The sequence below is a fragment of the Falco punctatus genome, assembly GCF_963210335.1.
Source record: "Falco punctatus genome assembly, chromosome: 13".
NCBI classification, from domain to species: domain Eukaryota; kingdom Metazoa; phylum Chordata; class Aves; order Falconiformes; family Falconidae; genus Falco; species Falco punctatus.
This window is the reverse complement of record NC_137593.1, coordinates 2,392,934-2,408,295: the sequence shown is the minus strand read 5'-3', so window position 1 is coordinate 2,408,295 and position 15,362 is coordinate 2,392,934. Positions and strand designations below refer to the sequence as shown.

The following is a 15,362-nucleotide window of genomic DNA, read 5'->3' as shown; positions in this document are numbered from 1 at the left end:
GCAGTGAAGACACAACTTCTGCACCTGTCCAGGCTATTAGGGATGAAACTCAGCTGGGCCCGAGCAGCACTTTGGCTGGCTGACTGACTGGTGCTTCCCCAGGACAGCTGCTCACAGATGGAGACCTTTCTTCTAAACCAAGCACTATTTCCAGTTCAGCAGTCAAAAATCTCTCCTTAAGAGGCAACAGAAGCCTATTACTACACTATTTTGGAAGCTAATCTTATCTGAAGTAATAAGCTCATTTCCTTAACTATACGCAACACAGATTTACAAGGGCAGTGCCAAGAAAATTAATCTCAACATCAGTCTCTCTCATCTATTTCACATACACTGCCTCCCTCCCTCTATCTTCCACAATCTTTTTCCCCCAACAATTTTAAACTGCATCGGTGGCTACAGTAAAAAAATAATAAATCAAATTGATAAGTAAGAGGAAAGCAACCAAGACTTCAAAAGCATGCTACAAATAACTACAAACAAAACTTAATTTCCATTATTATTCTACTTTCACACAGAGGATTTGCGTAGTGAATTTTTCTACATAGCGTATCCTGCATGTAACTGATGAGTTGTTACAATAGCACGCATATTCCTAGAAACCAAGGGTACTAATCCATCTTGCACAGCTTTAAAAACTAGAAACTGTCCCACTGCTAGGAACATGCTTTCGCAACTAAGCAATCGATTCTTCTTTAAGAGCTACAAACACAACCCCAACCAGAAAACCCTGTAACTAAGAGAGGCAGTCAACAAACCCGTATCACAAGGCCTGATGCCTTACTGTTCCTCAGCCACCCACCAGCACTACCCCTTATCTTTCCTTGTAATTAAACCCCACATAGTTTTTTCTAAAGATGCGGTCTTACTAAAATCATTTAGGCTCCTCCGAGTTCTCAGATCCCACTCTCACCCACTACAGGTTACAGTTTCTGGCAAAAGCTGTGAAATGGGGCCAGACTAGATCCTGCAGCAGTTTCAGCTATCCCAGCACGCCAGGGGAGCACCTGCACAGCACACTACTTCGGTTTAGGTTCCAGTGGTAGAAGAGAAATTTATTTCAGAGCTGAGTACATACACATGATCTACTCCAAGCACTATCGTTGTGCTCAACATACGGAAAACGCCTCCGCTGCGCTAGTGTCACCATCGGCTCAGGAAATCAGCACGAGGAGACAGCTTGCCTTTATTGATCTCATCCATGCATTTGCAAAGTTTTAATGCAAGAACACCTGGCGTTAGCTTTAGTGCACTGACATGAATTCAGAATAGTCTGTGGCCAAAGGAAAAAAAGTATCCAGAAAAGCTGTAACATTCAGCACCTATCCGCTTTTTAAGAAACAAGAAAAAACAAACTGAAGACACTCAGACCAGCGGAGGTGAAGGTTTCCTCTCGGTAGACCACTATGACATTACGATTAAGTTCCTCACCGCGCTATGGGCGGTAAGGATCGACGCGTTACTGAGGAGGGGGGTAAGAGACAAGACCGCGGCATTTAACACCCACGGGCAGTTTCACCCCCTGCACAGCTTTAGAGGGCACTGCGGACGGCCACGGCCCTGGGGTCCCTAGCGGAGCGCGGCGGCCCGCCCCGGCGCTGCCCCCCCGGACACGCGCGCTCCGTCCGGGCCGGCACCCGCTGAGGCGACAGCCGGGGAGCGCGGCGGCCCCCCCGCCGCCTCAGACCCGCCCGGGCCGACCCCCCGCACGCCCCCGGCGCTGGGGCCCCAGGGCCGCCGCCCGCCAGCCCGACCCGGCGCCCCGGGGCTGACGGAGGGCCTGGCCCGGCCCCTCACCGAAAGAAGGGGTCCTCCTCGAAGCAGCGCCCCAGCCCGCCGAACATGGCTGCGGTCCGCGGCGGTGTGAGCGCCCCAGCCCCGCCGGCCCCTCGCGGCGGTGTGAGCGCCCCCGCATGACACCTCGCAGCGCCGCCACTGGCCGCCGCCGCTCTGACGTAAGCGAGAGGGGCGGGGCTCGCCGCGAGCCACCGTTGCCGTGGCAACTGGCGCCGCCGCGCGGTCCCGCTCGGGAAGGCTCGGGCCGGGGCCCAGCGCAGGGACCGGCGCGGAGCGGGGGCGGCCCCGGTCGTGCGGCCCCGCGGCGCCTCTCGGGCCCGCTCCCCCCGCACCCCTTTGCCCGGCCAGGCCGCGGGGTCTGGCCGGCGCGGCTCGGAGCGGTGCTGTCCGCGGCAGGGAGCCGGCCCAGCCGTCGCCTCAGCTCCTGGCGGGTGGGCGCCGCCGCACGGCTCGGGCCGCCGGCCCGGCCTGAGCGGTTTTTACAATAATTGCGGTTTTTCCGGTAGGTGGCAGCAAAATAAAGCGCCCGCGCGTGTGCGGGGCGGGCGGCGTCCCTTCCCCCGCGGCTGAGCCGGCCTCTGCCCCGGCAGGACGGGAGCCTCCGGCCGAGCGGCGGCCCCCAGCGGCCAGCGCCCGGGCAGCCGCGGGCGGTGTCAGCGGGACGGGGAGGCGGCGACAGGCCGCGGCCGGGGGGGGTGTCCGGCCGCAGTGCTGCCCTGCCTGCGGGCGGCCACCGCGGCCGCTGGCGTCCCAGGGTCACCTTTCCCTCCGCACCGGCTGAGCACTGGCGCGGCACAGCCGGTTGCTGAGGCTTCGCGGTAGTTGCCCTCCATTCGGTACCGCTTAACTGTGCCGGCTTGGGGAGCGGGGACTGTTAGCGTTACTGGTCAAACAGAAAGGGAAAATGAGCTCTTTGTCTTCTTGGTGGGCAGCGGCAGTCCCACGGCCGGCTGTCAGGGAGCAACCCCTCAGCAAACCCTGTGGCTGGGCACGGCCCCCAGAGGAAGGTTTCAGTATCAGAACGGAGCTGCGGTTGTTGTCTAGGTTTCCTGCAGAGCAGCGCGGTTGGGAACGTGTAGGGGTGTGCGTAAGAACAGCGGCCACCTATAAACTCGCTCCTGAAGGAGGACAGCTTGAAAGAACCAGAGGTATAAGAGTCTTCCCTTCATTCTTCATAAAAGGGGAGAATTGTGGAGAAAAACATTTATGTGTTTGGAAAAAATTCCCCTGGTTTAGAGGGCAAAGCTTCTCAGAGCTGTGAGCCGGAGGGCTGTTTCCTCTCCAGCATCTCCTGTCGAGAGACAGGTGAAGGCTCTTCCCCCCTCTCCTCACATCTCTTTCAATATCCCAGTTTTTAGGGGAAATATAGAAAGTGTGCCCTGGATAACCAGGTGGGATTAGAGAGCATCGGAGTATTTATATGGTAGTCATGAAAGTAGATCCTTTGTTCCACTAAGATCCATCATCATGCTGCAGAAGCAGCTCTGCTGGTATTTGGCCCAAAGTGGAAAACCGACATAAAAGATGAATGAACGGAGCCTGCAATATTTTTGAAAAATATCTGTAATCGGGTGAGCATTGATTTTGCTGTCTACTGATGTAGACTTCTCTTTAGACCTTAGCAAGTGGTGATATTGCAGCCTTAAGATGCACTCCCAAGTTCGAGCACTTGTTACAGTGAAAACGTTTATACTGACTGACTGGTGGGCAGGGAAGCATGACAGAAAAAGGGTTACCCATTGATTATCCAGGTGAAGTCTGTGAACTGTTTGTACATTTCTGATGAAAGATTAGCAAATAAAACAAATCAGGCGGTAGTCATGGAAGTGAACTCTGCCGCTTTGGGGTTTTTTATAACAAAATCTTATGCCAGTTATGATGTTATCAAAGAACTTTTTTATTGCTCAGAGACAGAATTCAAGCTTTGTTTCAAACCGCACACAAAAGTATTGCAAATGTTGTAGTAATATCATCCTCTGCACTGTAGTTAGTCTTTCAATCCACAGATTTTAAAGCTCTTTAAAACTCCTCTGAAGCTAGTGTTTTCGTACTAGAAATGCAATAAACAGTAGCTTTACCATAGTGATTAGGTCATGTACAGTGCTCATTTATTAATTACTTGCCATTATATTTTGATTAATAGACAGATGCCCTGGATCAATTTGGGTTTGCTATTACAGCAGTTCATTAATATCCATGACATGGTATACCAGAACATTCACTTATTACTTGCTACAAACCAGCAAGGTGAATTTTCTTTAACATAATCAGCATGCCAAATACAAAATCCTGCAAATTCATATCCTCCTGGAGCTTCATCTTCTCAAAATATTTGTTTTGGTGTGGTTAACTTGTTTGCAGTCTTCTATCAGTACCTACGTAGTTTTGGTGGTTTTTTTTTTTTTTAACAATATTTATTTAACAGTTTCTGCACACGGATACCAAACAGACTACAAGTTCAGTTAGCACCATGCAGCCTTTGTACGAATTCAGCCTTGCAAAAACAAACCTTCTATACAACGATGAAACTGAAACGTAGAGCTTTCCAACAGCCATTCAGAGTACATCACATCATCTGCAGTTTGCTGTTTAATTTTATGCAGACCCCAACTCCAAACGATTACATTTCTTTCCAAGTAAGAGCAGATCCAGAGCTGGATTACTGTGCAGAGAACTAAGCAATATGAGTTCCAGTTATTGTTAATTTTTTAGCTTCTAGTGGGAAGATGGGCCCTGTTAGAAGTGAGCTCATTATGAGAGGCTCACTAACATGATAAAGTCAGTACTCTATTTGCACAGAGTGATATCTCTAATTGCTCAGGCCTTCTTATGGTTTGTGTCTGCTTCAGTTAGATTTCTTTTGTGTAGATAAAAAGACTTCTGTAAGAAATCACCTCTGTGCTACAGCACTGTCAGTCTGGAGGGCATCTCCAATGAGATTAATGATGTCTGCCTTAATATAAGAAAACTTTGCATAAATGAGATTATGGTTTCTGTTGAAACCTGCCAACTCTTATTCATTTGCAGTAAATATTATCTTTAATTAAAAGTTTTAAGGTATCTTGTTCCTGAAATAATGAGATCTACAGTGATTTCCCTTAGGAATTAATTTACCTTCTTAATTCTTATTCATTTTGGTGATATGACTATTTAAATCTGATTCAGACTTCAGAGCTTTGTTGAACATATTCATCTAGAACAAAAGGTCATTTTGCCATACTGACGTTTTGTTAGTATTTATAATTCTCTGTTCTCTCTTGATTCCAAAGATACAGGTTTAGATTCCTGCCCCAAACATTTTCTACTAACACTTCTGTTCATCTTAACTCTTTATGCTGAGTGGCTCTTTTCCACAGCTGTTTCCCTTTGGCTTATGTTTTCTGTTATGTCCAGAGTACAAATCAATTATAGTGACACTGCAAAAAGATCCTGATTGTGATCGACTTATTTAGAATAGCACAGCTATGTAAAATATTCTAAAACACATGGAAAACATTTGGTGCAATTGCTGAGAAATGCAGGAATATTTCTGCCTTGATATCTGGGTAGTCATCAGCTATACTTTCTCTACAGGGATTATTTTTAACCAGTAGGGACGCTTAACACTTGGAAGTGAAAATTGCATTCCTGCATCCCTGTTGAAATAGGCAAAGTGCCAGCCAGCAACTGGTTTGTGAGAATTAGAGCCAGAGTCCATTTTAAGATTGTACACCAAGGGCCAATATTTTGCAAGATTTTAAAATATGTAATCATTATAACTAAATTGCAAGGTTCCCTTGTTTTAAAAATAAATATATATCAAGATTAAAAAGTAATATTATAAAGAAATAGTCAGTTTGCATACACAAAGGTGGCACCAAGAAAAAAGAAAGCATAAATACTCATTAGTTCATTATCAGGAGACTTTTCTATGAAATCTAATCTGAATCATGAGGCATCCTCTCCGTCCCTTCATTGGTGCTCGAAGATGCTGGATCTGACATTGATGAAGCATCAGATGGTTTAAAAGTGGGGTAATTATAGTAATGAAGTAAATGGAGCAAGACAGAAGAAGAAATGTCTCTTGGTGTTGACCAGAGCTGGTTTTGTTCTTGTCTCTGATGTATTTTGTCAGTGTTAAGCAGATAAGTTGAACCATATTTTCTGTAAGATGCAGACTGGGAAAGATTAATTCCTGCTTTTTATAGGAAGAGATTTCTGTCTTTTGCTGTTATTGCAAAATTTTCCATTTTCCTCCCAAGAATTTGTTATAGAGAATATTTCTCTGTTCACTCTGAGACTCCCTTTGGACTCTGTATATAATTAAAAAATATCCTTAAAAACTTCTGTTCTGTCTTTGAAGTTGATTTAAAAAAAAAAAAAAAAAAAGACTGTTATACATAGGCAGCAGTAGAAACTCATGGCTGCAGGAGATTCCTAACCCTGTACTGGCACCACTGGCAGGTAAGAAACATGTTTTGTGGCATCAGCGGAGGCGTGTGCTGGGACTAGCTATATATAGAATTGTCACCGACTTCTACAAGTTGTTGATAACCTTCCATTTATAACTTATTTGCAGACCAACTTCCTCCCATCACACACAAATTAGAGGATTATCAATAATGTATGAACTAATAAATAATGCTTGCGTGCCGTTGTCAGGGCAACAAATATCATTTAGACTGCAAGAGAGATCCTCGTGTTGTGTCAAGTATATTTGAAGTCTTCTGTATCTGTGAGGCTTCAGCAAAGTAAAAGAATGAGATTTTTTTGTGTGTTTCTTTGAGGCGGCTGAAAGAACTGGTGACATGTATTCTGTTAGATTCACAGAAATATGAGAGATCCGCTCCCTTTTAAAAATCAATATATTTCATTTACTTATTTAATAGCTGTTTACAAAATACCAATAGAAACAATGTGGCAATTGCCAGATGGGATTACCTGGTAAACCTGCATGGTGTCTGGTGTCTTATTTACGCGTTACCTGGGTAGATGTTTTCTAAGATACAGCTCTTGGGCAGGCTTTAGTAGTATGTGACACAGCCTGCCTGTGGCCTCTCGCATCATTGTAATACAAACTCATTTCCAAGGCCTGCACAATCAGCTTCTGTTTCTTTTACAAGAAGTATTTGCATGTTACTTTTCAAATCCTCTACACACAAGAAAAATCCATTAGAGAGTTTCTAAGTTTTTGGCTTTAATTACATCTTGCAGCAATGAATCCCCAAGTTTAATTTTTCATCACGTGAAACAGCATTTCTTTTAGTCAGCCCTAATTTTACGACCTTTCCCTTTATCTTCTGTTCTTGTTCTTGTTTTTGTTTAGCAGAGTGAAAACTGAGACATATGAATATACATATTGTCATTCTTAAAAAAACATCATAACCAAAAAAGACTCAAGACTAGCCCCAGTGGCAGCTTTTATCATTGATTCCAGGATTTGATCCAAAACTAATATTGGTTTAAATGGTCTCCATTGCCATCATGTACAGTAACTATTGATTTATAAAACTTTGGCAGAACACATTAAATTATTAGGGAGCAGAGGGAGTTTTGTTCCTGAGTCACTTCAGTAATTTGCAGCTATCTCATTTTGCCATTCCCAATGGCCAAGCAACCAAAAAATACATGTTGAAGATGCTGAATTTGAACAGCTTTCCTCGAGATGATCTATTTATTTCTTAAATCCTGGCAACTTCTCTCTGGCAGTGGAAGGGAGACAAAAAAATTCACACTCTAAGTCTCAGCATGGCATTCACGAGTTGTTTTTCCTGATGCTTCCTTCAGCAGTGCACGGGGCTAACAGCAACATGTGCAGGGGAGGGCTGACTCCTTCCCAAACCCGTACACCGAGAGGTGAGACCCTGTTCTACTGGGCTGCGTGTTGGGGCATTTCTCTTGAAATCAGGGAGAGATAATAGCAAACTGCTGGCACCAGGAGTAAATGCAGCAAATGTATTCATGGGGCAAAATCTTTATCAGGTTAACAGTGAAGACTGCCAAAAGTGAGCTCAGAATTTGGCTATGGCCTCAAGCTGTAAAATCAGACAAAGAAAAATGCAAAATGTATAGCAACACACATCCAGGGCTATAAATCAGCTAGGCAGTGAGAGCTGCTTGATTTACCCAGTGCCTGCAAGAACGAATTTCCATAGGAACTCAAAAACAAGCTTTCCTGCTTCAGGTGATTTGCACCAGGTGAAGCCAAATTTCTCTGCTATTTAAAATTTGCGACCACAGTTCGGACAGTACTGTGTTTGTTCAAGTAATTGAACTAATCTGAAAGGTCTTGCCTGCCTTAGGCTGTTCGTCTCTAAACCTAAAAATTAATCTTTCTAGTTGAGGCAGACATTATTAAAGCCATATTTAAATTAGTCCTGTAGAAAACAAGTATATTAAATGCATGACTTATCACAACATCAAGTTTATAGAGCCCAGAATATGACAAGTTTCAGAGGTAAGGCAAGAAATAATTGTTGGTTTTAATTGTCAAGAAAAATTTTCACTGTTTACCTAAAAAAATAACAACCCAGCTTTTACTACACAATTACTTTTTCATCACATTTGTTGCAGCCCCTGACTTTCAAAAGCGTATGAAAATGTTTAGCTCTGTTTACACAACTATTGAGAAAACCAGCACAGTACATTAAAAATAGGTCCTTTTCCTGAACTATTTTGGAAAAATACTGGTAACAGAGCACTTGCGGGCTCGGCTCAGTTGCGCGCTGCGTATTTCCATGTACTGCCGAGCAATGTCAGAAGCAAGGTTGAAGGTAATTTGAGAGGACTCAGACAATCAGTGCTCAATCCCCAGTCGGTTCTGTAAGGATCAGCAGTTACTATTTAAATTTAAAATATATTGGCATAAATGAGGTATCCTTACTTCTTACAGTTAAGTTCTTTTACAGGTAGACTTAAAGATGCAGTGCAATTTCCAGAAGCTTAAGTGTATTTTTAGTGGAAGTGGCCTTTTGACAGTGTTGTTACAAAGCTGATTACATTCCATCTTTAACGTCAGCCCAGTGCAGTCTTTCGCAAAGGCAGTTTGTTATAGATTGTTCGTAAATGTCAGATAAAAGCATCGTTCTACTGCAAGCAACTAGAGGTAGACATGTAATAACATTTACGGTAATATTTTATTTAAATATATATTCAATTCACATAGCTGCCCAGCTCTGTAACTTGTACGAATGCTGAAATAAGACGACAATATTTAAAAAAAAAATACTCTGAAATTCACTGAAGAGGAATCAAAAAATGCAATTCGACATTTTTACAAATGTTAGCTGTATTTAGTATCCATTAGTAATAATTAATGAGACTTGTTTATGCCTTCCTTTCAGAACTGTAACATGGAAATCCAGCTGCTCACTCCAGGGATGTGGAGAGCTGCAGTGCCCAGGGAAGGTGCCAGTCCCCCCGCAAACGGCTGGGCTCTGAGCGAGGGGCAGCATGCCCTCAGGCAGCTGATTTTGCTGATGAGGGAGGGCAAGAGTCCACTTTTCCTTCCTACAAACTCCCCCAGAGATAGTGCCACATAGTAAATATTTGGACCTTACCTTTTCGAGTGCTGTTTATTATTTGAAAAGATGCAGATTGGAGGGCACCAGAAAACTATGAGACAAACGGCTCCATCTTGTTACCCTAACTCCAACTCTGGTTAGGGTGTAAAAAGGCAAATTTGTTTTATCTGCATCCCATCCATGCGGCCTCCCTAAGCAGCACCGAGGTTCAGAGCAACAACTGCTCTGGGACAGCAGAGACACCTAGTGGGAATGACATTTTTACTGTGGCCGCTCAGCAGAGGTGACAGCTTTTAAATGACAGCCTTTTCAAAACATTCAAAAACTGACGCCCCTAGGGCTGAAAAGTTTCTCGTATCATTACTGTCCCTACACCCATGCAGCCCTGGTCTATATTGTGTTTCTGAAGAAGCAAAATGATAGCCAAATAGCGATTTTCACTTTCACCTGGGTTTCAATCATGGCATAGCCACGTCCAGCTCACCTTGATGAGGGCAGCCCAGCTGGCAGTGCAGCACAGCGCTGGTGTTAGCACTGAGCTCCCTCCTCCCCTCTCCGGGCTAGGCTTCAGCTCCCGCTCCCTTCCAGAAAGAGCAGCCATATCGTGTCACATCTCACCCCGGAGTGACAATTCCAGAATGACTCAGTGTCTAAGTCTTGCTCACCAGTGTCACATAATCTGGCCCAGCCACTGCTACTCTTTTCCTAGGTCTTAGCAATGGAGAGAGACAAGGAAGGGAGAAAACAGGAAAAAAGAAGTCAGGCAATGCTGCATTAAGTCAAAATTACAAGTGGTGAACATTTTAAAGTCTGTAGTAATAATACTTTTAGCATTGCTTTTCATTACTGCTGGAAGCTGAAGAGCTGCCGCAGCTCTGTGTCATATGTGGATTAAGTCATAGGTTCAAGCTGCTCTCTCCTGAAACAGGTTTCTAGAGTTCAAGGATCTCCACTAAAAATAACTTCCTTCTTGTAACTTGACAAATGGAAAACTAATCATCGAGAAGGTTGGTTTTGGGTTACTGATGGAAAAATGGCCTTTGGATCATCCAGTCCTGCTCATATCAGAGTGCCTGAAGCAGAAGTAGCAAAATTTGATCTGGCTGGCAGTCTTGTCTTAGATACCGTTACTTTAGCAGCAAAAATCTTTCTAAAATATTACAACGGTAATAATTATTTAAAAACTAGCAACAGCTCCTTAACAAGTAATTATCATAATAAAAAATAGTTGTGGAGATGCTTAGATGGCTCAAGAAATCAGAAAGAGCTAGTGAACATGTTACCTAAAAGTTATCAAATAAAAATCAGCCTGGTTTGACTTTAATTGATGGTGGCTGTTCAGCAGGCTAAGTGAAATGAGTTTGCTAATGTAATTTCTAGGGGTAGAGGTCTTTGCTGACTACCAGAAGACTGAATGGCTCAAGTTACAGCATTATCTTTTCACTCCTACACACCATTTGTCTGCATCAGATTTAAGGTAGTTTGACTTTAGGAGGAACTTTGTGTTAGAGCCGATTGTATCAGAGACACCCCGTCACTAGTCCTGAATGACAAAACCTTGTCACTGCTGTCTCTACAGACTGCAAAACACAGCTAAAAGTCCTATGTTTTCCTTGGATAACTAACAAACAGCTGTTTCTTTCCCCTTCTTAATCAGGAATCCATTCCCTTTCACCACGAGCACAGAGCAAAGTGGGAAATACAACAACAACAACAAAAAGCTTTCCACAGGGAAGAGTCCCACATGCTAAATGTGAGAATATCAGAAGACCTTAAAGCAAAAAACCTAAGCAAGTAGGATTATTGTCGAAAGATGTCACTTTTTTTTGGATCAGGAGATGCATGGGTTGAGAGTCAGCAGTGCGTTTTTCCAAGTTAGTGGCAACTGATTTGTACACATTGATAGGGGTTTCATGTCCATGTTATGACATGGGTAATTAAATTTGTCTCTGGCTGATTAGGTAACACATGCTATCTTTTCCTCAAGCAGAAAGGCCCCACACGTGGAATGGTGGACTGCAGGTGTATTTGGATACAATCCATTTATAATGCATCCAAGTCTTGTAAAATAATTTTAAGCAGTAAGTTTGTCAAAATTCTCCTTAGTCGTGCATAGCTGGTTAAAGAGTGCAGTTCATTTCTGATGTTGCTGCCTTCATCTGTATTTCATTTCTCATACTCAAATATCTGCCTACCTTTGACAGGAAAATGAATAATTTATCACAGGATGCTATTCAAGTAAAAGCAAAATAGTTTACATAACATGAATCAAGAGCGCTGCAGTCTAAACATTTACACTTAGAACCCTACGGCTGGCCTTATACAACCTTTATTTTACTCTACAGGAGCAAACGCAGTTGAACAGCATCTGTCTTTGCTGAAGGTTTAAGCTGTGGAATCAGTAAGATTACAACTCGCAAGACACAACGTCTGGCATCACTAAGGTCGCTAGTCAGCTCCACGTGAGCTCTCACCGCCAGGACACACACATGAGCATCACTGACTTGCTTTGGGCATCTTTAGAAACCTGTACTCATGAAATGGCAGGTTTGTAACAACAAGGACGGTACATTGTCTGATTTGTAACAGATGGCATCTAGGTAAAAACTCCATCCTGACAATGCCTTCATAATGAATGTTCCAAGTAGGAACTGAGCCAGGGTGACAGAATATAGGGCCGACACCAGAAAACCCTCCTCTTACATGACCTGTCTCCAAACAGACACCCGGGCAATAAACAAGTCAGATATTTCCAGAAAACTACATAGTTCTGAGTAATTATTTCTTGGTTATTCTGATCACTAATCTGCAACAGAAACTATAAAAGTAAACTTTATAATTATTTGCTTCGTGTTTCAAATTATGTTTGGCACATTTCATTACATATTTCTATTCAGTTCAGATTACCTAAATGCTGTTTCCATTTTCTTTCCAGATCCTGCTTCTCTAGCACGGACTTGCTGGACAAATTTTATTGTTAACTGATAAACAAAAGTAGACACACCCTATTATTACCACCAAGTCTTACTTACTTATAACAGAGCAGTTTGTAGCACTTTTTACTATCCGATAGGGTTTTGAATTATCTAAAAGGAACCATTTTGCATCCAATAAAAATACCAAAATTATCCAACATAATGTGTGAGAAGAGGAATTTACACCTGTACCTTACATGGAGATCAAATAGTTTTTATTTACAATGAAAGAAACACAGATGGAGATTAGAAAACAGAACAATGACAAATATTTACCATTTGAAAATGCTGAAATGAAACAAGGGAAACAATTTTTTTTCCCACTCCATTGCAGACAAGGTAGTCTTGAAACACAGATAGTAATTTTAATGCAGGACCAAGTAAAACTAACACTGTTCATAAAGAAAAAGTAAAAATGTGTTAGAATGCAAATTTAATACATTTTCCTTTTATAGCAGTGATCTAAAAAACATAAGACAACCAAAGCACGGTTCCAAATCATCCTCCATTTTTTTTTCCACCACAGATCTGAGAACCAGGAAAAATAACACTAAAAAAAAGCCTTATGAATTTCTTCACTCACATGGTAAAGCTGATGCAGGTAAGTTCCAATGAGGTATGTCCAGAGGTGGGGGGGCTCCGTTTAATCTACTGCTGATGTAATCGTTTTCTCACAGCCTTGCTAGATACCCCAGAATAAGTACTTTTGTATTTCATTCAGTCGATCTCCGGCATTTGGTTGGATGATGGACAGATATTTTTTTTTTGTAAATCTACTCAGGCTAAATTTAGTATGTTCAAACAGTACTAATCTTTCATTATTTTAAAGTCACACCTAGACAAACAGAAGCTTAATAGACTGAAAACAGTTGTTCTATACAGAAATAGGTAGCCCATTAGTCTTGTTCAAAAAGGTACCATCACACACAATAATATTTACATTATTTCCCATTAAGAGTTCATAGAAATCTGTCTTTTACAGATTATCGAACATTTTAATGTGCTTAAAATTGCTCAGAAAAGGGTATTTCTTGAAACCTGCTGAAAACATTACAATTTTGTTTAAAAGGGTAACATGCTATTTCCTTATATCTACTCCTGGCTGCTAACCGTAGTGGGTAGATGTTCAAGGAAATGTAAAACATTGTTTTCCACTGAAGCCCACCAGAAGTGGGGGACCAGGCTAAGGCTGGGGCCGGCAGGCAAACACGTCAAGTGAGAAAAGCCCCAAAGCCCCTCAGCAAGGAGACCGTCCACAGATGTTTGGGATTCAAAAGCTGCCACCGCAGCACAGAACGGAAGGAAGAGGTAACAGTGATACCGCCCGCCCTGAATCCTCCTCTGGCTGCAGAAGATGTAGTGGCCCAGGGTGGTGTCGCTCGTACTCCTACCATCTGAGCACTGGTAAATCTGAACTCTGGCAGTCTTGTTTTTTCATTTATCTTTAAACTGCTACATGGTTATACATATTTTTTTGATTGGGAGGTATAAAATTACATCTCCTTGGGCTGTCAGCCTTTTTGTGCCCCAAGAGGAAAAGGAAAAAAGGGAAAATTACACTGCTGTGATAGCCTCCTCATCTACAGCAGCGCAGCGATACAAGTCACCCAGCAATGAGCTCAGGAGAAAAACAGAGGATAGAACATTCTTGTTTATTCAGATGAAATATTTATTCTCTGTACAATTCATATGGAGTATTAAAATCCCCTCAAAAGAGAAAAATAAAACAATTTCATGGTAGGGTTTCTTAGCATTCATGGAGAACTGGTATCTGATGGTCGCAGCAGTTCGCTCAGGCCACTGGGCTGCCCATCAGCCTTTCCTGGCGAAGAGCAATCAGCCGCTGAAACCACTTCTCTTCTGCTTCTGCCTTCTCGATAAACAGCTGAGAGACAAGCGGGAGAGGAAGAAGAGTAGGCACAACTCATTAACTTCATTTCTTATAATCTGTTGAAATATATGTTGACTATTTCAGCACCCAAAGAAAAAGCCTAGCTGCACAGGGGTGTTAAAATACAAAGGTGATAAAAATACATTAGTAAAGGTGGAGACTTTTAATAACTGGAAAACCAAGACATTCCAATTTCAGCCTCCTCCTGAAACAGCAAATGCCTCATACTGTCCAGGTCCTGGCCTTTGTTAGCCATGTTTGTCATACAGAATTCACATTAGTTTATTTACTGCAAATAATTTCTAATTTGCTAATTCTTAAAAAACCTCTACTGTAAGTACTCCTATTTCCAATTACAAGTGCTCACAGAGGAATTTGTGTACGTTTAGCCATGATGATTTAAAATTATCTTAAGTTTGTCAGGTATTTAAATCTTTACAATTTGGCAAGGTGGGCATGTCTTACTACAGAAACCAAAAGCAATTTTTCCTGAATTTTTATTGAACGGGAATTTTTACATGAACAGGATCTTAAATTCCCCTCCAGTAAATTAGTATGCTAATTCATTATAAAATTTGTTTGTAACTCTAAAACTACATCACTGGTGAACTACTTCTTTTGTAATTATTCTCTGTGGGATGATGCAGGGAGTGTGATTCTTTCTGAGCCCGCGGAGCGGCCCGTTAGCTAACTGTCTTCAGCCTGCAGGGTCTGATGAGCAGCACAGCCAAACATTTGTTGGGTCACGTAAAGCTGCTCTCATTCAATAGGCTGCCTTGTTCTAAAGATAAAGTAAATATCAGCGCGCTTACATTTGGATGTGCTAGAGAATTATCATCTTGATACTTGATAGCAGTAGGAATATTGGCAGGCGGTGGTTCTTTTTCAGGAGCAGATGCCTCAACAGTTCCGATGTCGATAGTTACAGGTTCGTATTGCAGTTCAGTAGGCTCTATTGACTGCAAAGAAAGAAACACATCTGAGTGTTTTATCCTCAAACTCCCAAAGGTGGCACTTCCTTAACCAAGCACTCTTTCTTCCCACTGCAACATGTGCCTAGGAAAGGATCCTCATGCAAATACTTCTCAGCGTGCTTAGCAGGACACACTGGACATGGATTAAGGTCCAGACTAAACTCATGAAGTGGAAAAAAAAATAAAAAAGGTATTGCCAAAGGCAATGAGAGAGCTTGCAGAA

The 15,362-nt window shown here is 42.7% G+C and overlaps 2 protein-coding genes across 6 annotated transcripts in view; both read right to left on the bottom strand.

Annotated features, from left to right (window-relative positions):
* MLF1 (myeloid leukemia factor 1) overlaps positions 1-13,769 on the bottom strand; it is a 28,760-nt gene extending 14,991 nt beyond the window's left edge. For 3 of the 4 annotated variants that reach the window (XM_080410306.1, XM_080410307.1, XM_080410309.1), the window contains exon 1: positions 1,798-13,769. In XM_080410306.1, coding sequence (XP_080266432.1) covers positions 1,798-1,844 — 47 coding nt within the window. In that variant the 5' untranslated portion in view covers positions 1,845-13,769. The remainder of the gene's footprint in view (positions 1-1,797) is intronic. The other variant, XM_080410308.1, reaches the window with a different exon arrangement.
* Positions 13,770-13,907: 138 nt separating this feature from the next.
* RSRC1 (arginine and serine rich coiled-coil 1) overlaps positions 13,908-15,362 on the bottom strand; it is a 167,833-nt gene continuing 166,378 nt past the window's right edge. For both annotated transcript variants that reach the window (XM_080410302.1, XM_080410303.1), the window contains 2 exons: positions 14,978-15,124; positions 13,908-14,159 (listed from right to left, as the gene is read on the bottom strand). In XM_080410302.1, coding sequence (XP_080266428.1) covers positions 14,067-14,159; positions 14,978-15,124 — 240 coding nt within the window. In that variant the 3' untranslated portion in view covers positions 13,908-14,066. The remainder of the gene's footprint in view (positions 14,160-14,977; positions 15,125-15,362) is intronic.